The sequence below is a fragment of the Nilaparvata lugens genome, chromosome 5 (genome assembly GCF_014356525.2).
Source record: "Nilaparvata lugens isolate BPH chromosome 5, ASM1435652v1, whole genome shotgun sequence".
Classification (NCBI taxonomy): Eukaryota; Metazoa; Arthropoda; class Insecta; order Hemiptera; family Delphacidae; genus Nilaparvata; species Nilaparvata lugens.
The window spans coordinates 53,909,421-53,933,131 of record NC_052508.1 but is presented as its reverse complement, the minus strand read 5'-3'; the positions used below and the strand labels follow the sequence as shown (position 1 = coordinate 53,933,131).

At 35.6% G+C, this 23,711-nt stretch overlaps 3 protein-coding genes across 3 annotated transcripts in view; 1 reads left to right on the top strand and 2 right to left on the bottom strand.

Moving 5' to 3' along the window:
- LOC111047458 (craniofacial development protein 1) lies at positions 1-8,882 on the bottom strand. Its single transcript, XM_022333216.2, has 7 exons — positions 8,707-8,882; positions 5,772-5,839; positions 4,863-4,995; positions 4,139-4,260; positions 3,488-3,674; positions 1,404-1,652; positions 1-399 (listed from the first exon to the last, which is right to left on the bottom strand). The coding sequence occupies exons 2-7, from the start codon at positions 5,830-5,832 to the stop codon at positions 309-311; spliced, it is 843 nt and encodes a 280-aa protein (XP_022188908.1). The 5' UTR covers positions 5,833-5,839; positions 8,707-8,882; the 3' UTR covers positions 1-308.
- Positions 8,883-16,234: 7,352 nt separating this feature from the next.
- LOC111047464 (putative phospholipase B-like 2) lies at positions 16,235-19,882 on the bottom strand. The gene is made up of 2 exons (XM_022333224.2): positions 19,154-19,882; positions 16,235-18,218 (listed from the first exon to the last, which is right to left on the bottom strand). The coding sequence occupies exons 1-2, from the start codon at positions 19,719-19,721 to the stop codon at positions 17,161-17,163; spliced, it is 1,626 nt and encodes a 541-aa protein (XP_022188916.2). The 5' UTR covers positions 19,722-19,882; the 3' UTR covers positions 16,235-17,160.
- Positions 19,883-20,998: 1,116 nt separating this feature from the next.
- LOC111047443 (coiled-coil domain-containing protein 170) overlaps positions 20,999-23,711 on the top strand; it is a 39,372-nt gene continuing 36,659 nt past the window's right edge. Inside the window, exon 1 of the mRNA XM_039429540.1 lies at positions 20,999-21,878. Coding sequence (XP_039285474.1) covers positions 21,801-21,878 — 78 coding nt within the window. The 5' untranslated portion in view covers positions 20,999-21,800. The remainder of the gene's footprint in view (positions 21,879-23,711) is intronic.

The window sequence follows — 23,711 nt, the reverse complement described above, 5'->3', positions numbered from 1 at the left end:
TATTGTTTTAACATGTTACTTTAATTATTTGTTTTCTAAAGGAAGAACAACTAGAAGTTCTGTAAAAATAACATATCACCATTCAAATAAAAACGTAGCATTGTAATAAATTATGATTACTCAAGTATGAAAGCACTAACAAAATCAGCTAAAATACACAAGGTAATAAAATAAAAAGATCAAATCACAGGATCAACAAACAACAGAATACTACTGGGAATTCTCTAATCACAAATTAAAAGATGAAAAAGAAATTACAATTTTGATACTGTTCAAAAGATTGAAAATCTCACTAAAAAAAGTAGATCTCATCTACCGCTTCTTTTAGCTCTCATTTCCTTTTCTTTTTCAAACTGTCTTAAATCTGCTCTCTGCAAAAAGTCTTGTCTCTCCAAATATCTGAAAAAATAGAATACAAAATGATTAGAGCTTTCAATAACCTAGAGCAGTTGAAATAGTTTTACAAAGTTGAGGTACAATTTTCTAAGAACGACAGAACATTTTCATCCATCATTTGCGTTGACGATAATTCAGTTGAAGCATAGCAGTACTGTTCTATCTTTGTCTATATTATGATGCCAATATGATAAACAATAGTGTAATGTTTCTATGTGTAATATTTATGCTATTGTTTCTCTATGATCATACTTTCTAGAGAATATGCTTCCAATAATTTTTGCTGTAATGAAGGAAAGCAAGAACGATGAAGCAAGTATCAGAAGGATAACTTTCGAAGGAACACGATGGACTCGAAACAATTTTTTACAACTAAAATGAGAGAAGCAAGTGGACTTACAAATAGAAAAAGCTTGTAACTTGAAAACATCTACACTTGCCGATTTCTCATCAACACGAAATCATCCCGATTCTAGCCTGATGTCATGGGGGTTGAAATAACATGTTGTCAAATGAAACAACTCTCACCAAAGGTGTCGGTACAGAATAAATACAGAATGGAAAGTATCAATCAATCGCCTATCCAACCAATGCTTTTTATTACATGTCGTCAATACTTGAGTGGTGCACCAAGACCACGTCACATGACTGTGCCATCTTGTTAGAAATTACAATTTCCGCTATCCGGGTCTTTTGATTGGCTCGCGGCAGTGAACGAGATCAATTGATCCGGATCCGAACCTTCCATCAATACTATTACAATGCTGAACTTTCTTTCAAGATGGCGTATTTTTGCGACAGGATACTAGCCAACTTTCCGTTCTGTGGTGTCGGTCTGTTATCGGCCGACATAGTTCTATTCTATTCCGATAGCATACACAGTCATCCCGAATTCTACAAACATAATATACAGAAAAATGATTCATTTATAGTATTTCTTCTAATTTACATGACATTTATTGACAATCTATTTTATTTCTATGGTAGAAGAAAATCGATCCACATACCCGTCTTTTCCTTTATTAAAGGTTTTCAGATCGTCTTCAATTCCTTCTTCTTTTTTGAAGCTGTCCCAGTCGAGCTTTGACTTTTCCAGCATGCTGAGTTTGTTCTTCTTGCCCAGCTGACCGACAAAGGCACTGAGGGCGCCCCCCATTCCACCTCCCCTACCTCCCCCCCTACCACGCCCAGTCCCCCTCATTCCCGTCCCCAGACTGCCCCCACTGCCTGCTGCCACCGGCACTTCTTTTTCAACTCTGCAAAATTAACACAAAACATAAATTTCTTAAAAAACAAAATATAAGCTGCACAAAGTAAAAAGTTGGCATATGAAGTGTAATGTTAGGAAAGCGAAACGTTGCGACAGGTCATTTATGTTCGAAATTTCAAGCCGATTTTTGTTAACTCAAGCAGATTACTGTCGACTACTGTCTATTATTACTGTTTTGGCCGGATTGATTGAGTACTTTATTTATGTAGATTACAATATATACTGGCTTATACACTTATATACAATAGCTTACAATACAGCAAAATTATAGATGAATTTACATAATATAGACTAAGAAAATAATTATTGAACTGTATATGATATGAAAAAGCAATTTGTAATATAATAACTGTAGATAATTATATTGTTATGCATCTACATAAATTGGCGGAGCTTTGGACATATCAATGTCCATTCTTCGGAAAGAATATTAAAAATATCCTCCCCACTAACTCTCTACCGGATGAGAGTGTAAGTATGGCACAGTATGAGAGACTACCATCGTCACATTTATTTATAATTTTTACAAAGAAGCACTGATGGGAGAGAAAAACTAAGGATACTCATTGTACTATTTCTCTCCCAAATTTAGATAACATTTTAAAAGTCCGAAATAGGGTTATGATTTCACTTGAAACATAGCTTCACTAAAAAGAATTACTAGGACTATCGGCTTGAGTTAACATTGAAATTTAGAACATAAACGCCCTATGCCATGGAATATCTTCTTATGCTAAATTTTCTCTACGATATTATTTACAATATCAGAAATAACTATACAGATTATACAAGTTTTCAGCATATCTAAAAGGATATTGTGGTGATTAATCAACTCATATACTAGAGTAGGCCTATAAAATATGTAATGACAGTACACGAAATAATGTAAAAATGTCGTGAGTAGTTGTGATGATAAGAAATAAATTGATAGAAAATAGTATTGGATGAATGAGCTCACATTATTATTCCATGGGATATTTACTGTAAGATTAATAAAAACAAAATATAAAACTTGTAGTAAGCAACCCTTATTTAAAACTTTGAAACAATTCAACGACTAGTTTCGACCTACTTTGGACATTTTTAAGTTAAAATGAAAATGGCCAGAGTAGGTCGATACTAGTCGTTGAATTGTTTTAAAGTTTGAAAAGTTTTAAATAAAAGGGTACTACAAGTTTTATATTGTTTTTATTAATTTGAATAAAGTAGCCCATATAAGTGAAGTGATTCTACTGTACGATGTCTTCGTGAGTTAAAGTAAATTTGTATGGCTTTTGTTGGTGGGGAGTCCGTTGCAGGAAGGTCCACCTCGCCTAAATACATCTTTTAAGCCGTCAATGAGCCTCACGACTGTCATACTTCAGCCGGGACGACAGTTTAACGTGCTCATCCGATAAGACGGGAGTGCTAGGCAAGCTCTCTATCCACTAGACCACTCCACTTCATGTGTTTATTATCTATCTTTGAGCAACGGTTTTGTCTTTTCTTGCGAGTGCTAACTTATAATTAAAGGAAGTAGATTTTAGAGTTCTGGTTAAACTGTCTATGATGCAGTGCCTTTCTAACAACGTTCGTGATAGTAAGATTTCTATTTCTTTTGTTGTGATTGTGGTTGTTTGTTGAAAGTTTTCTGTATTTTTGTGCAGTCTGCTGAGAGTAGAGCTGCCTTGCGTCCAGCACACCAAACTCCTGGCAAAACTAGTCTGATGGCTTCTTGTTGGTATTTTCCTTCTGACTACCCTCGTATAATATCAAGTCACAATGGACTTACAAAAAGTTGGAGATTCTAAGATAACTTTTGTTAAATATTATTTTACTTACTTAATTTTCTCACCAGCAAACTCAAATATTTGTGTAACGGTCACTTTATTCTCTTTCTCATTTGTCTGAAGTGTTTTAGAAGAACCAATTGTTCCGTTTGTTGTTTCATTGCTTTTAATGTCTGGAATGTTGGACGACTGAGTTCTACTCGAAGACGCTATTCTTCCTCCAGTATCTTTCAAGAAATCTGCAAAATGACAACTCAAGATCAGATGTTTATAAAAAATACATCAACCCCAAAGTACATGGGAAAACCACTACCGGTAGACGAGCAATCTATTACACAGCAAGAAATTCCAGTTACACAGCGAGAAGTGGGCAATTTTCTCCTGTTATACATAACTTAAATTACTTCTAAACTTTCATTGAAGATTCGGAGATTGGAAAATATCTCTTAAATTTAGAAGGAAACTTATTTGTGTACAAATCAACTTATATCAATTTCAACAAAGATTTCTTATCACGCCAAATAACGAATGATAATATTAAAGATAGTGGCCTAATAATAAATTATTACAGCATAACGGATTGTCTAGCAATTCATGAAATTCCTATGATCATACATTCTTAAATTTACATTTAGTTCTCAATTTCATGTTTTAGCAGCTTCTAAAAAATGTACTTAAGCTCAAAGAATAAAATCATGCTTACCTTCCCACAGAGCATCAGCTTTTTTCTTTTCTTCTTCTACCGATAACTTTTTTTCTTCTGGTTCTTCTGGGCTTTCATTTTTTTCAGAACTCTCCTCAACTATTTTTCTTTTTCTGCTCTTTCTAGAAATCATTGAATGGCATTAATATGTTATATATTTTTTCAAATAAATTTTTGTTATCATAGATCAAATTGCAATAATTTATTATCTATTTGGATTTGTAGGCAGTTCATCACAAACCAGTCTGTCTTCCAAAATAAATTTATAGTTCAACGAGTGAATGGTTCAACGTGTCAAACACAAGAACGATTGATCAAATACTAGGAATATCCACAATCCCGTAGAAGCTCTTCCCGATAAGGTAAACTTTGACAGGGAGTTCTTGAACATATTCATCCATTTTATTTTATTTATTTGCAATACAAATGTAACTAAGTAATGTAATAACATTGGTAGATAAAATAATAAGGTAGTCCTTGTGCTATTTTTCTTCCAAAAGTTATAAGTGATGACAAAGTCCAAGATAGGGTTAGAATTTCACGTGTACATTTTTTATAAAATTTTAGTCCAAAATAAAAATGAACTATAAATTTTGAATTTAGATTTTTTATTGAGCGCTCCTTTACTGAGAACGGCAAGAGTTGAACATAGTATCAAGAAAACTAAATTAAATACTTATGATCACAGGCCTACTATTAATTAAAATATTTTACTTGAAATTACCTTTTAGCTCCGGGTTTTCGAGCAACTTTCTTTTTATTATTGGTTTCAGATTCGATTTCTTCATCCTGAGCAGCATTTTTATCTTCGTCATCTCCAGATTCGTCTTCTTCAGATACCTCACAGTGTTCTTCGTCTAGAACATCAGATGAATTAATAACCAAGAATTATAAAAAACAGCCCGTTCACCAAATACGGTACAATATTGACAGACACCAAATCCAACTGTTTAAATCATGTCAGTTTCAAAATCATAAACCAGAACTTTGAACAACTCAAAACATTCTTGCCTTTTTTGTTTAAATAATATATAAAACAGTAATTAACATTATTATAAAAATATTTTTATAAAATTGATAAAAAATACATGCTTATGCCTCATCTGACATGATTTTTCATTATGAAAAATTATTAGAACCTTATAAATTTCTCAAATGTAGCCTACATTAACGTTCCTACATTTAATTGAGAACGATTTGATAATAGCCTACAATAATAATTAGGCTAACCATAGGTTGAGATTATAAAACAAACATTACTGTAAATATTCTGGTGAATTTTTTTTTTAATAATCAGTCATAATTAATCAGTTATCAATAGAAAAAAATAATAGAGCTTATTACAGCTTATTATTTTAGAGCTTTTAGGGGTATGATAACATTGGATGCACATATGTGCAAGAGCATGCGATACCATGCGTGCAGATGAGAAACAAAATCTGGAAAGAGCCATAGGAACACTCACACTGAACACGTGCACTTGCTGGTGGCAAGACAAGTCAAACCGTCTTTCTAAGACTCTTTCTAGATTTTGTTTCTAATCTGCACGCGTGGTCAAGCATACGTGCACTTGCACATACGTGCATCCAATGAAATCATACCCTATATTGACACCCACACCCTTCTAACTCACCTGATGGCTTATATTCAAGATCACTCTCGTCACTATCTGATGGCAGATCTTGTTCATTCATGGTATATCTGAAATGAAAATGACATGGGTTTATTGATATTTCATTTCCTCTTTCATCTTTGAGCCACATGTGGCCTTAAAAACAGACATTCCCACAAAGGGCTGTGATTTTGGCTAAATGATTGCACATATAATAGAGGACAGTCCAAGCGAGCAACAATATTTAATTTGCAGACTTGAATGTTATCCAATCCAAATATCAAAAGTTGTGATCCAGGCCAGGTCTCCTGGATAGGTCGTGTCGAAGTAGTCAAATAATGAAAGAAATACATAGAGTGTATGCAGCGTCACATCCCAGTAAAAATATTGAAATTTTGCACATTCTGAATTTAAAGAAGATAGTTATAAGCCATTTTTAGATCTGAAGGAAGATTCCTCAACTCAGGAAGCTTGAGGGCATTGATTGGTTGATTGGTATGACGTCTTTGGTCTCACAAGGCGGGAGTACATGTTGGACAGCTGTTGGTGGGTTATGTTCATGTCTTCGACTGTGTATTCCCACGGACAATGAGAAAGTTTCAAGGAACTTTGAAAGGAAAACTCAACCTGTAACTGGAATTAGGCCTTGGCTTGAACCTGGTTGTTCTGCTTCACCATAAGCATAAAACATCAGCTACACCTAAAGAGAAAACTCACTGGTTGAAAAAGTATCTAAAACAAAAGAAAATCTACAGGACTCATGTAAGACTGGCTAAGAAGGAACACACATCAAAGATAATCTTGAGAAGTTTGATAGGTCAAAGATCAACTTTTCAAACAAAAGCGTGTTGCAAGTAAGCTTGTATCAACTGTAGGGCGGTCTGGTAAATCACCAACAGCCATCGTCCCAAGAGAACACAAATGGGATCACCACTCACCCCTGATGACTTCAACAACTATTTCGACAGTGCAGTTGATGACATAACTTAGTCAAGGAGCAGCCAAACTGTGGCTGCGATCTAGTGGACAATCGTGGTCAGGTGCAGCAGCAGATGGAGGATTGGGAACCAGTAAATGCAAAACGGGTTACCAACATTACTTCAGTCCAGGTCACAGGACATTCATGTACTCTCCACATTTGGGCTGAAGGCAACAGCAAAACAAATTATAGCTGAATCAATGGCCAATAACAGTGTTTTGAGGTTTCAAAAGAGAGACTAATAATCCTGCTAACTTTAGGCCGATTTCAATTTTGTTACCATTTTCTCAAAGGTGTTTGAAACAGAGATGAAGGTACAGATGACTCAATTTTTCGAGGGAGACAGCCTGATATCTCCATCGCAGCATCGATTCAGAAATAAACGATCCAAAAAAGTGCTCTATTGGCATTGGCCGCCAACATCCAGAGCGCTTTTGAGGACGGAAAATCCCTTGTCCTCACATTAAGGTGCGTATAGATATATGCGCTACGAACACGCTCAGATCATGAACGTTACGCGAAGGTGCGTACCGACTTACGCTTTGCTCTGCAAACGAACGTTACACGAGCAGATCACAAGATGATCGCAGGTTGAGCAAGAGCAGAACGCGAACAGAGCGCGAGCTTGGCAAGTTCCTAGGATCATCTTGCGATCTGCTCGTGCAACGTTCGTTTGCGGAGCAGAGCGTAAGTCTGTACGCACCTCAATGCGACCTCAGTAAAGCCATAGACTGTGTACCCCGTGAAATATTGGTTGGTGAACTCAAGAGATACATGGCTTGAGTGGCACGGTTCTCACGACAGTGGCATCGTACTTGGAGAATTGGATGCAGGTGTTCCAACCGAGAGGTGCAAATTCTCAATTGAAAGGTGCGGTGCTTGGATGCCATAAGGATCGCTTCTTGGCCCTCTTTTGTTTCTCATGAACGACTCTAACAGCAGTCAGGTTGCAGTATTCATTGCAGATGACATCACCTTGATTTCAAGAGCCACCATGGAACTAGCAAGGGAGGAGTCTGTCAGACTCATTGAGGCGGCTAAGTTATGGTTATTCGGAAACAAACTGAACTGAAACAATGAGTTTAAAAGAGTTATCCTGGTTTGCTCATTGAAGAGAACAGAATCTTTAGAACCAGTTAAGCCGCTGGGATTCTAAATGGACGAGAGGTCAAGCTCAAGTCATCATGTGCACCATGATGTTCTACAAGTTGTAGACCTTCTCAAAAAATGAAGAACTTGGTTGATCACAGCACCCTCATTATGGCCTTATAGAGCAACATAATTTAATGTTACTATTGTTGGGTACGACAGCCGTCTAGTATGTGCTGCTCCAACAGAAGATTGCTCTAAGGATAGTGCCTTTGCAGACTAGGAATCATTGCCGGCAACTCTTCTGGAGTCATGAAATTCTCACATTGCACAGTAAATTATACAATGTGCTCGCTATTGTAGGTGATGAAAAACCTGGAGCAGCTGAAGGAAATGTTTGTTTTTGGATCAAGTGGATTAATGATGTGTGAGATTCTGGTAGGGAAGGTGCAGCCTACCCGGTTCAAACCCAGTCAAAAACAATATTTTTTACCAAGAATGTAAAACATATTCAAGTAGTTTTGTAATTTAAACCTATTCTGCAGTACAAGTTATACAATCTCATAGTTAAAATAAGATGTTGTACTTGATTCACAAAAACTTGACACTTTAAATTGACATAACCTCACTTTTGATGACACATGTTGGTTGATTTAACATCTAGAACAAAGATAAGCGTTTGTAATCTGTAAGATTATTATTACAATATTTGTCGAATAGCTAGTTATTTGAATTAAAAAGTTACAGTTAGCTGTTAGCAATACTGAGTATAACCTTACAAATTACACAATCATAATAATAATAGTGGTTACTAGAATCTCCAATTTGAAAATAAAATACTTCATATTAAGGAATAGTTGATTCATCAATTCGACATTGAAAACTTACCAACTATTATAGTTTTGCGTGATAGAAAATTGAATTAATAATTAACTAAATTGTTTTTAACTTCTTTCGTGCAATTCTTGAATTTTAACGAATCAGGACAGAACAGGAGACAGGCACAGGACTAAAATCTAAACTTCTTTAGATTTTGATCTTCCGGTTGAAGCTGATGTTGAAAATAGGTGGGACCGCAACAAACAACGACAAGTTGACGACAATGCGAGACAAGCTGGGACTATTCATAATTCAGTCTTTGGAATATTACGACAAAGTGGGATAAAGGTAATTTATTTACACAAATAAATTGTCCCAGTCTGTCGCTGCACGCACACAATAAACTGGGGCTTCAGAAATGTGACTCTTTCTAATCGTATTCCAAAACTATCCGTGTGTGAGGGACGTTTCCTCAACAGACTATAGTGTGGTCCACGTTATAATGGCAAAGATAAAGATAGAAGAATAGCGATACCGATTCTCTGCATTAATTAATTATATTTCTACACTGTCAAAAACATAATTGTCATCGTTGTGGACCTAGAAAAGGAAAGTATCACCCGCTTTGTCGAATGATAGACAAGGATAGCTAAACTAAAGTTGATCAAATACTGTCATTATAACGTGGACCTCACTATAGCTTGATAGGAGCATGAAAGATGAAGCATTCAACAATTAAAACATATGATCACTTGAATAAAATCAGTGAAGACTTCGATTTGACATTATACAATCATTCATCACGATTTATTCATGTGGAAGCTTCTTGATTATAGCACACTTGTTGGGTCAACCTCTATTCATAGCCGGAATATCAACAAAATCTGCAAGATTTCCATTTTTCATGAATCCATAATGAATTTTTGTAAAAATTGTCAGAAATTGAAATAACCCTCAGGAATGATAGTACTTGACGAGAGGAACAATAACATGTCATCACATTGGCGAAATTCACTCCTATATTTTGAGTTATGAGCATTTGAAGATGAGTGATTTTCCTGATCTGTGAGTGGAGGAATGATTCTATGTTTCAATGAATAACTCACCCTGTATTGTAGCGAAACGTCTCATATTATAGCACAACACTTGTTAGGTCAACCTCTTTCCATAGCCCGAATATCAACCAAATCTACATTTTTCATGAATCATGGATTTTTGCAGAAATGGTCAAAAATTAAAATTTCTCCAGCTCTCAGGAATGATAGTACTCAGGGATTCAATCATCTACACTCCCGTAAGGCCCATGGACACAGCTCCCTAAAAATTCCAAAATTTAGCTTCCACCCCCCTTTCATAAATTGTGAAACCAAGAAGATTTCTTCGGTAGTCATTTTGAGCACTGCTGACCTTTTCTGGGACGGCCAGAAGATTTAAGACCACCCCCACATGACTTTCTGTGGGCACCCCCGATTTCCTTTAAATCCAAATTCGAATACTATAACATACTCTTGGGCCATCAAGATGTCTTCAGTCCATTTCTCAGCAGATTTCCCTCACTTTACAGTCTTTCAGATTTTAATAACAAGGAACTTCCCCTTCTTTGAATGTTCTTTTCGATTAGTAGTTACAGAGCTAAAAACTAGTTGTTGATTAATGCAATGAATTATTGAAAGAGTGAGGGGCGCCTGCGGAAATAGAGTTAGACTAGCAATCGATACAGGAGTGCTTTGCTGGTTGCATGCTAGATGTTTTGAAGGCAGTTGTCGTCCAACTTCACCCCAAGTCAGTGGTGCTCTGCTATCTTCATCTTCATATAAGGTTAGAATTACACGTAAACAAAACATTACAGGAAACAGACGATGTCTTGCTTTCATTTGTGTATTATTTTTTATGAGATACAGTTCTAGTAACTTCTTCCAATTATTTTGGTAACAAAATTCGTACAATAAATATTTTATACTCTTAGATTAATTTATTTGTAGCTTAAGACCTGCAAAGCAGATTTTGTTCTAAAAATAACTAAACTTCACCACTTTCATCAAATAATATGAAAGCAGAACATAACTAATAAATATTTTCCAACAAAATAAATTGCTCAAATAAATTGAAATTGCAATCAATTATACTGAGAACAATATAAATATGTCAGGCACATACTAAAAATAAAGTTTATGAGCTCACTCTCATTAACTTTGTTTATTAATTTACATTAACCATGCACGAATCAAATACATGATTAGAAAATGTGTCTCAGTGGAAATTATGATGAAGTAATGTGGTATCATATTCTAAGCCAAAAATCATATATTTTTCTATCTCAATAAATTCGATTACTCTGTGATCAGAGCCTTCCCGATTATTTTCTTAGGTGAATACATTTTCGGGTAAATTTTCACTAATAGATATTTCGCTGATGAGCGCTGATGGAGCTTTTGAAGTAAATATTATTTTTACGTTAGTTGTGAATAGTTTATTCTCATTTGATGACATTTTTTGTGTTTTCTTTCAAACTATAATATTATTCCTAAAGTATAAAAAATGCTGGTTTTATGGAAAACTTGATGTTGAATAGAGTAAGATTTTTTTATAGGTTCAGTAGCTACTAGCTTAATTGAGATATCAAAACCCATTTCATTCAGATCACTTGTTGATGAGCTCAAATTCTAAACTTAAACCGCCCCCCTCCAAACACCAAGACGAATTCCACTATTCTCTTGAAAGGCGAAACCTAGCAAGAAATTCTGCAGTTAAAAGTGAAAATTCTCGGAAAATCTTTGTTGGAAACTTGGAATGGATGATACTGTGAGCTTATAGAAATAAGCTAATAAACTATCATGCGATAAACTAAAAAAATTACCTTTCCCTACAGCCGTTTAAGATACAAAATCTGTATAGGCCTAATTCTCAGTGTAACTACTTCTCCTGTCATTTTGAATGTAGACTACCAGTGAGTATAGAATGTAGACAACACGGTTTTTTGTTGTAGCTTGGAAAAACGTGCTCATGTGTGAATCGATCTTAAGGTCAATCTCCTCATGAAAAGTGCGTGCATTGCGTTAATCGTGCTGTTCTGGTTTTAAATTTCAACCGAGTTTATAATATTGTTGCCAACAGAAAAAGGCATTCTGCAATCTGAACCCAACTTTGACTTGTGTCAACATTGTAGAGGAACATTTTCTAAAACGTTTCAGGCGCTATGCTATATATGCTGTATATGACGTTTTGCGAAAATAACTAGAAGTGACTGAACTGTTAATAAACAGTTCAGTGTCTTATTCATGATAATTTCTCACTCAACTTTTAGTATTAGGTTATAATAATAACAATCAAGAGTAAACGAAGCTTGATCCTGGGGAAAAAGGTCAGAAACTGCTGAGCTGGAAGAGGATAGCGCTATTAGCTTTGTCGAATGATAGACAAGGATAGCAATACACCAAATCTATCATTATAACGTGGTACTTACTATAGTACTTACCTAGTACATCTCTGTCTGGTGTACTATAACGATAACTGCTGTATGGTATAAGCTACACTTTTTATATAAAGATACTAAGGCCCGGTTGCACAAAAGCCGATTAAATTTTAATCATGATTAATTTCACGTCCTTTCAAAAAAGCCTTCTCCGATTGGTTCTGGTGAAATTAGTCACGGTTAAAATTTAACCGGTTTTTGTGCAACCAGGCCTAAGATACTTTGTAGTTTGAGGGCCATATGCATCACCTAAATTTAACGCTAAACCACGTTTACTTGTAGATATGGTTGCATTTATCATAATGTGTTTCATACGGGGTTTGAATGAACAGCTAACATTTCTTCGTTTAAACTGAGTATCTCCATCTCCATAGTCCATACGGGCCTAACTGTGTAGTTTTAGCTGGTAGTTTGCCAAGCATGCCAAGGTGCGTATAAAAGTGCGTATTCGTAAGTAATGAGAAGAAAACTAAGAAGAAGTTGTCTATCGATCGCTGAGTCCCTACTGGCGACTGACACACAAATCATGCCAGCTGAGAGCTGAAAACTACGCACCACGCACCTAATCAATGGGCTAACTGCCATTGTGACGAAAACTTCGTTTTTGCAGTTCACTTATATAGTGAGGTCCACGTTTGAATGGCAGTATTTGATTAAAATTGGTGTTACTATCCTTGTCTATCATTCGACAAAGCAGATAGCGCTATCCTTTTATAGATCCACATGGTTGTTTGATCGTTTTTCAAAACGTAGAAGTATAATTGATTTACAAAATATTTAATTCAATTTTGAAAATGATTACTTAGGCCCATATTCAGATACTCGGTTTGAACGGAGAAATGTCTGCTGTTGGTTTTTTAAACCCCGAATGAAACACATTATGATAAATGCAACCTTATCTATAAGTAAACGTGGTTTAGCGTTAAACGTAGATGGTGCATATGGCCCTAAACCATTGAAAAAAATATTTTCTTGACGAGGGAAATATAATTGATTATTTGAAACAAGAATGAACAGTTGATATCACTTCAGATGTACTGGTGTCAGTGATATACCTATATAGAAAGCAGTGACAAGGCAGTGAATTGGCAAGGCTGTACTCCTATTTTTCTCCACTGCCATTTTAACGTGGACTTGACTATAGGTTCATGAATTGGCTCCGTGAACTTGTAGTGCACAAGTCCGAAAAAAATTGACACGTAGCTCAATGAGCTTTCACGGAGCTCCATGAATTACAAGAAAATAGCAGTGACGTTTCCAGATAATGGCCATTTTCATACTTGCCGATTTCTCGACGACACAGCACGGCACGACAGGACAGGAAGCTCTCCGATTGGCTGATTGGGTTGGCGTATTGAAACTCAGCCAATTGAAGAAGAAGAAGAAGAATAAGAAGAAGAAGAAGAAGAAGAAGAAGAAGAAGAAGAAGAAGAAGAAGAAGAGAAGAAGAAGAAGAAGAAGAAGAAGAAGAAGAAAAGAAGAAGAAGAGAAGAAGAAGAAGAAGAAGAAGAAGAAGAAGAAGAAGAAGAAGAAGAAGAAAGGAGAATGCTGATTGGGTTGGCGTATTGTCAGCCAATTGGAGAGCTTCCTGTCCTGTCGTGCCGTGTCGTCGAGAAATTGGTAAGTTTGAAAACGGCAATTCTCTGTCTTTCGAGAAACTGAGATGCCCTGATAGAATGGTTCATTTTTAAAACTGGTTAAAATCATAGTCGGAATTGTAAATTAGGTGTACTATTTTTGAACGGAATGTATTACTCTTATTCGAAACTAGAAAAAAATCATGTTTAGATGTTTATAGTCTGTGGGATGTTCACCAGTCCAAGAGGTTCACTACAGTATAGATAGATATGAGAAAATATAAGGGCAAGACTGTTGTGTGAGAGAAATTTATCTGGTTGATGTTTCTCCATTATTCTTGTAATTTCCTTTAATTACTTCAATTTCGGCTCCTCCTTTGCGCCCTATATTCGCATCAAGGCAGGAAATCGGCTCTTATCAAAACATGCAGATTCTTTGGTCTGATTATCTGATGAAGAAATATTATCATACAGTGAAGAACAACTCTATCTTTTGTTGTGTGGTAAGGGGGGTTGTGAATATACAAGTTTGAGAGGCCTATATAAAATAAGGGTCAATTATTGAGGTATTTTCAGGCTGGGTCGTGTTGAAAAAGGAAAACGTGTTTGTTTTATCCTTTCCACAACTTCCCAGTTTACTAGTGAGGGAGTTTACCCGTTTACTCACTGCTCACAACTTACTATTCTCTCTCTCTCTCTCTCTCTGTCTCTCTCTATGGCACACACTCTTTATCTCTTCTCCTCTTTCTTTCTCTATCACTCTCTCTTTCTCTCTCTGGTACACACTCATTCTCTCTTTCTCTCTCTTTCTTCCTGGCTCGCACACGCTCTTTCAATCTCTCTCTCACTTTCCTCTCTTTTGCTTTCTACTTTAACTACCCCCTCAATCACCTCCTCTCAATTCATCAGTTTTCGACCGAGTAGTTTACTGGAAAGCGTTTCTGTTGAAGAATCTTGACTGGACATGCAATGGGTTAAAGTCATGTAATGCATCATGTAGAGTTTTAGAGCATTCTAGAATTAAGTAGAGCATCATACCATATTCCTGGTAGAGTTCTTTGGGCAAGTACTAACTATCTTGTGAACTTTCCCAATGAAAACGTTCATGGTAGAGTAGAGTCATTGTAGAGTACGGTACCAATTTTTAGTAGAATAGGAGTGGGATAGCATCGTGGGATAGTACTCTACCACTTGCCTTCCCCCACCACCGCTTCCCACTCTACTCTACCACTAATATGCTAATGAAAACAGTATGCAGCTAGTAGACTAGAGTCGTGCCGTAGGCTATCAAGTTTAAAAAGTATTGTTATTCATCAAAAAGTATTAATTTATTGAATTTATTAAAAAGAGCTAATTTATTAAAAAGTATTGACATTGTAAGGTTAGTCCTGTTCACTAGACAACACACTTTACCTACTATCCTCAATTGTAGTGAAAACAGTTAGTTACTCGACCAAGTAAGTAGAGTAGAGTTTGCTCAGTAGAGTTAGTATGCCACTTACTCAACCACTAACTCTACTTGTGAAAACCAGGCTATAGTCAGAGTAATCACGTCGATAAAACAGTAGAGTTGAAACACTTGTTAAAATCGTAAATTTATCCTGGTGGCAGATTGATGTTATTTAGATAGCATAATAAGACGATATCCAGCTAAAATCATGTATGTATCCTGATGGAAGATAGGGCCCAGATGTTATATTTGAATTTAAAAATAAGATGATACTATGGCTACATCTGGACATACATACATATTGAAATCTGGACATTTTTCCAGTTGAAATGATTCTCTATACTTGAAAAAAGTGAAATTTCCACATGGATCTGGCTGACAGACTATTTTTCTCATTTCAGATCGAAGAAGTGTACGGTATACATTGTATGGAAAAATCCTCAACACAAATGAACATGAGTAAAGTAGGATGTAACTGTACAAATCTATTAACCTTCCTATTTTTCAGGAGAGTAGCCCCAATCTTCAGGGAAACATTCTTTAATATTGATTTACAAATTACTTCTAGGAAAACTAAATTATTTTTGAGGACCTATCAGGAATCGGGATTAGACAATTCGGAAATTGAAAGTTGGGCAGGGTAAAAGTGGAGATAACAATGATAAAACTGATATTGAAGGAAAAAGAAGTATACTCGAAAAATAATAGGATGTGAAGATAATAATGCCTACTGCAGTCAGAAAATAAAATGATAGAAGAATCAGACCTTCATGTAGAAAAATTTGAAAGGCCAGTGAACAGTAGATGTTTTTCCTGTCGAAGGTTGTAGAGAGAGAAAAATTGATTCCAATTGTTCTGTCAGCAATGATATCGTGACATCTGAATTGATGATTCATTCTAGAACTGATTCATACATTCAGCAATCTATACAACATTGATATGTTGACCTTGAAACGATTGTCATAGACCTAGTGTTGGAGGAGAATTAAGGCTTCGTGTTCAACGGCGACATCGTTCGCTCTATAATATTCTCCTATTTGCCATTTTTTTTTTCAAATATAATATTCAATCTCTAACTATAATTACTTGTAACAGTTATAAAACTGTGGATAATTTTATTGGAATCAGTTGTAGTGTAAGTAAGAATTAGGTACTTAGAATATTACGCACATAGCAACAGATGGACGAAGAAAAAATCAAATGTCTGCATAAAGAGGTGAGAAGAATAAGCAGACAGACGGTCGTCTTTGTAAGTTGCAACCAATGATCTATAATTATATACTAAATAATATAATAACTCTTAGTATATATAGATCATTGGTTGCAACACTCGAACACCTGGAGAAAATTTTTCCTCAGTCTGTCTGCAAACGTCTGTCTTTAGGCCTGTATTATTTTGGTATAATTCGATTAACTCACTATAAGAGCCAGCTGCAATGAGAATGATAACTAGTTTTTTTTTAGATTTTATGACCACAAGAATCACTGTAGTCTCTTTCTTTGTTTATTCGCTTCAATTCTCTTCTTTTATTCCCATCACCTTTTCATTCTGTCAGATCTTTCTTTTCTCAATTCATCTAGGTTTCATTTTTTCTTAACTAGGTTTACTATACACTGAATCAATTTATCGATTAAGGCCTTCAGTTTCAATTTTATTCTCAAGCAAAAACTTTCAAATAGAGTAAAGCTGGTTACATACACACATCGATTTTTGAACGTTCAATTTTTTGCTTTCCTTATGAATTCTAGCAGATTAAACGGAACTTGACAAATATAAAAATTTGGAAAGGAAACAGTTTTGGGCTAGACCTGTTGATCCTTTTCTAATCATGTATTTGATGTGTGTGTTGTTAAATGTGAAAATAAATAAAATGAAATGTGAAATATCATCTGTTTAATCTGATCGTACGTCGAAAAATCGATGTGTGTATGTAACTGACTTTGAGGTAAAACAGAATCAGCTACTGACTTAGTGATTAACGATTTGGGGAGGGTGGATTTAGTGATTTATGATAGTTTGTCTACTAGAGGGACCACTCCATCAGGAAAGGCTCAAAGTTGAACACATCCGGGTGAGACATGTGAGGAAGATGGGAGAAGCTGCTGTCACTCCATCTGAAAACAGGCAATTGGTTATAGGTGCCAGTTGTGGGCCCAGCCACAGCCACAAACTGCAGTTTCGCCAACAATTCGCGATTAGTCAACTTGGCGTCGATTGCGCCATGCGCCGAACGCTTGTTCACTCCAACACCATCCTCCGGATTCAAATCCTCCCTACCAGCTATTGCTCCTCTACCACTGTAGGCCGGAAGACAGTTACAAACTGCCAGAGAATCGTTCCTGAAATCGTTGGATCTCATCAGTTTCATAAAACTTTCCATATCGGTAACTGTTTCATGATCACGTTTGAAAATCTTCGCTCTGGGGGTTTCAGTGTAGGAGTACCATGGTCCATCGGGACCTAACATCTTCTCATTATAACCACCAATCCTACGTATCTCTTCAGTGTATGGAACATTGTAGCTACTCCAGTACCCTCTCTCATTCAGTACGTCTGTGACGTCCATCCTAACTATCTTCCCAGGCATCTGTTCACTGATCCACAACGCCCCCGCTGGTAGTTTTTCACCTGGTTTGAGTTTATTGTAGTCGAAAACCATCCATTGATTGTTGCTGGTACCACTGTTGAATCGAGAAAACACCTCATGCCAGGTTTCACCATCTGTCGCCAGTCTGTTGGCAATCATAGCTCGCAAACCTTGCCAGACAATCTTCCCAATATCACTTGTAATTTCTTTAAACAGCGCTTTGTTGTGGACTGTGTTTGTTGTTTCAGTGACCGCTAACCCAGATGATGTCAGGTAGAAATCGTCGACAGACCATACCACTCCAGGATAGGATGACATGCTAACTTGAGATCCTGGAACTATAGTTGTGTCATTTTTAGAAATCGAGTACGGAAAAACGTACTTTTTCAGTATTCTCAACATTGCACTGTATTGAATCCAGGTATTTTGTCCAAAATAAACATCTTTGTTCCCTGGCATTAATTTGATGAGCGCAGAACAATGATCGGAATCTCCTGTAACAAATAGAAATGAATGATCTTGATTGACAAAAAATGTTGATCTTTTTTCCGATGGAAATTCTATGGATATGGAATTTTATTCCCTTTTTTGAAAAACTAGCAAGTCGATGGAAACAATAGAAAAAAAATTCACATAGGTTATTGTGATACAGAGTCTTATGGAATGACGTTTTCTTTTTGTTCAAAACGTTTATTACGGTCATTTACGGTATATGTAATATGGTAATATGTACGGTAATTTAAAAGAAAACATCAATTGCTATGAAAGCCGTCTGGTGGTAACGCTCTACAACTTTTCAAGTTTTCAACTTCCCAATATGTAATTTAAAAGAAAACATCAATTACCATGAAAGCTGGTAACGCTCTTCAACTTTCAAGTTTGCAATGTGCAAAATAATATATTCTATAATTATTTTCAATGTTTGTAATGATCCAACTGCTGGTTTAGGTCAAATGATATAGACTCTTCACTTTATCTATTCAAATGTGCCATCGATCACTTTTTCTCAATTTATAACATTTTACTGTACATTATGCTGATCTAAGAGAACTTGAAGGGTATTATTACTTATTTTATCTAGAAAGCTTGCAGTAAAAGAGCGTATAATTTTGTAGGATGGGAACCATTCTTCTGCAAATTATATAGACGTGACCAGCAGTATTTCACGTTTTTTTCCAACATTACCAACATATCATGAAATATGAAAGTTACATTCATAGGACTGCTATCCTTAGATTTTGAGCAAACTTTAATTGTTCCGGTAGGCTGGAAACGGTGATGGTTGCCAGCCAATTGGAATGTATTCCAATTTACAAGGATAAGCCGATGAATATAATAATTTCTTCACAAGGATACTTTTCATTCAAGAACTATTGAAAAAGAGTGAATAATAGAATGAGCTAAATAAATAATATAAAAATAAACTCACCAGTTGTTGACGGTCCGGTTTCTGTTGTATTTGAATAGATGATACTCTGTATATCTGGCAACTCATAGAAGAGATTCATCATCCAAATATCATCAACAAGCAACTTTGGAAGGTGATCTGGGCGTTTTTTATTGTATGCCAATGTTATTCCTGCTAGTTGAAAGTGGATGAGTTTCAACTGGTACCAGTAAGAATCGCGGGATGAGTTCCATGTCGTCCATAACCTATTCTCCCTCAAGAATCCCTTGATAAGAGAGCAGTTGTGAGATTTGCAGAAGGGTCCAACCACATTGAACCAATGACTGTAGATCAAGTTTCTAGTTAGCTTTCCTTCCAAGTAACCTGCGTGGAAAGCTTGAGTTTCGGCACTATAGAAGGCGTTTGTTTCAATTTCTAGATTACCGAAACCTGTTCTGTTTATACTGTCATTGAAATAACCCTTCGCGATCCAATTATCTCCAAGAATTGGAGAAAAAAGGTTTTCCTTCGATGAATAATAATATATTTGACAATTTATACCACAAACATTCATGAAAATGAATAGTGGGACCAAAATATTCAACGACATGCTATCTATAGTACACTCTGTAATGACGACCGCAAATTTTGACGGAACACTTAGCTATCAAAACTCTGGAACCGTAACTAATGGAGCAAAAGGATATTTCACACTCTACTCACTCACTTCAATAATGTGTGTGCCAGTTTGAAGAATTCAGGTGGAAAACTTTAATCTCTTGATAGGACAGAATGATACAAAACAATACTAATGAGATGATGCTACAGAATTTAGGTACCGGTTTACCTTTGTAGATATAGCTATGATATATATATATACACGTATACGATACACCTATAAATACCTATATCTCTAATACACTCTGATGAAAAATAATTAACTCCTATCAACACCTATGGTCAGAGGGCGATGACATCGATCATTTTTATGAATTCAATTAAGTTAACGTTCTGAACTCATTCCTTTATCATTGAATTCTTTTGATCTACGTATATAAAGGCTGTTTTATTCAATTTCTTGAAAATTTCTCCTTTATAGTTGCGTGAGATAGACATAATACTTGAAAGCTCAAACTTAGAAGCAATTCGTTGAACTAACAGGAAACTAAAAATGAAATCACAAATCACCATCCAAGAGGCTGAGGACAGCCTGAAAAGCTATATCTTTCAGTATGTAAGAAAATTGTGATGGAGATACTATTTTAGCTACAACAATAACAATATTGCACATCAATTCGTGAGATTGACTAAGGCTTGTGTTTTGGCATGACCTTATTCTTCAGGTTTATTTTAGGCCTAATAATTTAGAAACGGGGATCAGTTGCGTGGGGGTGGGCTGATCCACCCTCTCCCTCCCAGTACACTCAAGGGTTGTGCTCCATGGCGCTTATAGGGGATGTCGCGGAAGTTTTCATGTTCTCTGATCTTTCAGGGTTTCTCCCTCACTCCAACATTCTCTTGGTTCTCCTCTATAGTTTCGTATTCGGCTTTCAATCTATTTCTACTCGAAACAGTCATGTCTACGGCCACAGGCTTCTTCTCCGCTGAGCATTGTTTCATTCGTCATTGATATGTTTGCAAATGCCTGTTGTGTTTTGCTCCTGGATCTTAGCTATCTTTAGTTTTGTATCATCTGGAGAATACGGCTTGAAAATGTGTTTGGAAGCGAGTGATATATGTGACTAGATTGAATTGTTTGTGGTTGATCGTAATAGAATGTCTGTTTTGATTGTTGGATAACAGAGGGTAACTAGATGATATTTCCAGTTCTCTTTTAGTAGTTTTGATAATACAGTACAGTATTATGTTCTCATAGACATCAAAATTGGATCACTGAAAATTATGCAAATTTGACAGATTATACGATTAATTTTTCCTACGTCTTTACACAGTGAAATATTTTTGCAAATCTCTGCTAATCTTCTTCAGAAGTTTTCCAATAACGTGTCCATGAAGTGTGATTGACCCGTGCTTTGCACTGGGGAAGATTTTGTGTTCTAAAATGCACAATCTCCTTATGTCCGGGGAACATAAACATTAAAATCGTTATTCATTATTTTGTCCAAATCACGTGGATAATCGTCATCAGATTTGAATATTCAAAAAGATGAGTTTGATTGGTCTCGAACTTGCAACTTTTGATTCATAATCCTCGCGTTCTACCAATAAAAAATTCAGTTCATCCAGTTTTGATTTATTTTTTATAGACTGGAAAAAATAGCCACCGAGTTCGCAACTCAGATAGAAATGTTTTGCCGCCTTTCGAACGCTTCAAGTTCTCGACTTGGAAACTAATCTCGATCCGAAAAACACACATTTGCCGCCCTTTAGTGATGTCCACCTTATATTGTCAGTATTTGATTAATATTGGCGTTGCAATATTAATTCGTCAAAGCAGACAGCGCTTTCCTTTTCTAGCTCTGAGACTTCGCCCGATCGTTTATAACAAAGTAGAAATATAATTGATTAAGCAAGTATATAGTCTCAATCAATCATTGACAAATATTTTTTCTTTACGTATGGAATATTATTGATTATTTGAGACCAGAATGAACAGTTGATATTACATGAGATATACTGTTATCAGCTATCCTCTATTTTGTTGTTTCAGAGGCCAGCTGGTGACACAATGACTCACGACATGAACACCACGCTACGGAGTGAGCTTGCTGCTCTCCAATATAAACGAGATCGACTGCTTGCTGAGGTACCCAATGCTTTTTCATAGATTTCATTCCAAATAAAACTACTTTCATTCACTTTATTGTACAATTCTCACAAAACAATAATAAAATAGAAAACAATCGAGAGCGCTCCTCTTTAGTCTAGGCCTGCTACGATAATTTACAATATTAATATATTATTATCAATAAAAACCCTTAAGGTCAAGCCACATGAAGCGTTTTTTTCGAGGCGTTTATGCACTGGCGGCGGAAGATTTGGCAGAGCAGGAAGCCCTGATTGGCTGATTTTCAGCTGATTCCCGAACGCCAACCCAATCAGCCAATCGGAGAGCTTCCTGCCCTGCCGACTAGTCCTCCGCCAGTGCAAAAACGCTTCTTGTGGCTTGGCCCTCGATCTGTTGAGAAACTATAATTTTATGTGAATCACAAGGTATTTTATTAAATTTTTATTGAAATGTTCAATGTTTTGTGATTGAAGTAATATTATAGTATTTGAATTATATCTCCTAGGTTCTATAGAGGACTTCTCAATAATATACTTTTATCAATTAATTAATCAGTTGATTGTAATTTTAAATATAGCTTGATATAATTATTGCAATGCGAATTTCTGTGGATGCATTTTATGTAGTTTGGTGAGAAAATTAGAATTGAAAACAATATTGAACAAATAAATTATACGATGTAAAAAATCTTGGACAGGATATCAACACCTAGATCTAATGCAATTACCTACTTCTTCTATCTATGAGATGTTTCTCTTCAAAGTTTACTCTTCTGACTTGTGTGCTTGCTTATTCTGCAATCCTTCGTAATTCATCTAGTACTTCAAATCTTTTTTTAACACCTGGTCCTATCGGTTTCTTTTTTCCATCCTTTCCCTTATCATTCTTCCCCCATCTCATCCTTTCATATCTACCGTCTATTTACTTATCCTGATACCTTTTTCACCTTCTCAAGGATTGAAGGTTTTCCTAGTACATGGATATCAATAGTTGGAAAACCCCTTCAATCTTTCATCCTTTTTTTGCACCACTTTCTTTTTATTTTGTTTTAATGTGTATTGGTGTTGTTTGCTTTTGTTAATTTCTGTATGAAACTTGTATGTGTGTGTAAAAAGAAATAAATTTAAAAAAAATCACTTTATCTATAGATATTTGAAAAAAATATATAAATGTTATGGTGTTAAGGCTGTGCAAAGGATAAAAATAAACTTTCCACTGGTGATATTTTTCAAAGTTTTTCTATTTGTATACTATCAAGCTATCAAAATGAGAATGTTTTCTCAGGAAAACATTTTTTTCCGATCATTACTTTTTGAGATATGAGCGCCTAAAGTTTAAATTTTTGGGACAGAAAATTTCAAGTTCGGTATGGGATAAATCCATGAGATTTAGAGGATAGATTCTTCATGTTATTGTTGATCTAATAGAACAAAGATTTTTTGAAAATATCAATTTTTGAGAAAGTTATTCAATTTACCAAAAATGACCGGAAATAACTCAACTAAAAGTTATTTTTGGTAATTTTTAGTAAATTGAATAACTTTCTCAAAAAATGATATTTTCAGAATATTTTTGTTTTATTAGATCAACAATACCATGAAGAGTCTATCCTCTAAATCTCGGTATGGTTGGAAAGCTATCCAACGATGAAGACTTTCAAATGTGGAAATTTAAAATTAAAATTTTGTTCGACTCTCAAGGACTTAGTGATATTGTTAATGGAAAAGAATTAAAACCAAACGACCCTAGTAAAGAAAAAGAACTTTCTATTTTCAATTTGAAGGACGCTAAAGCCGCAAGAAAATAATAATAACTACAATTGACTCAAAACCTTTGAATCACATTTTGAAC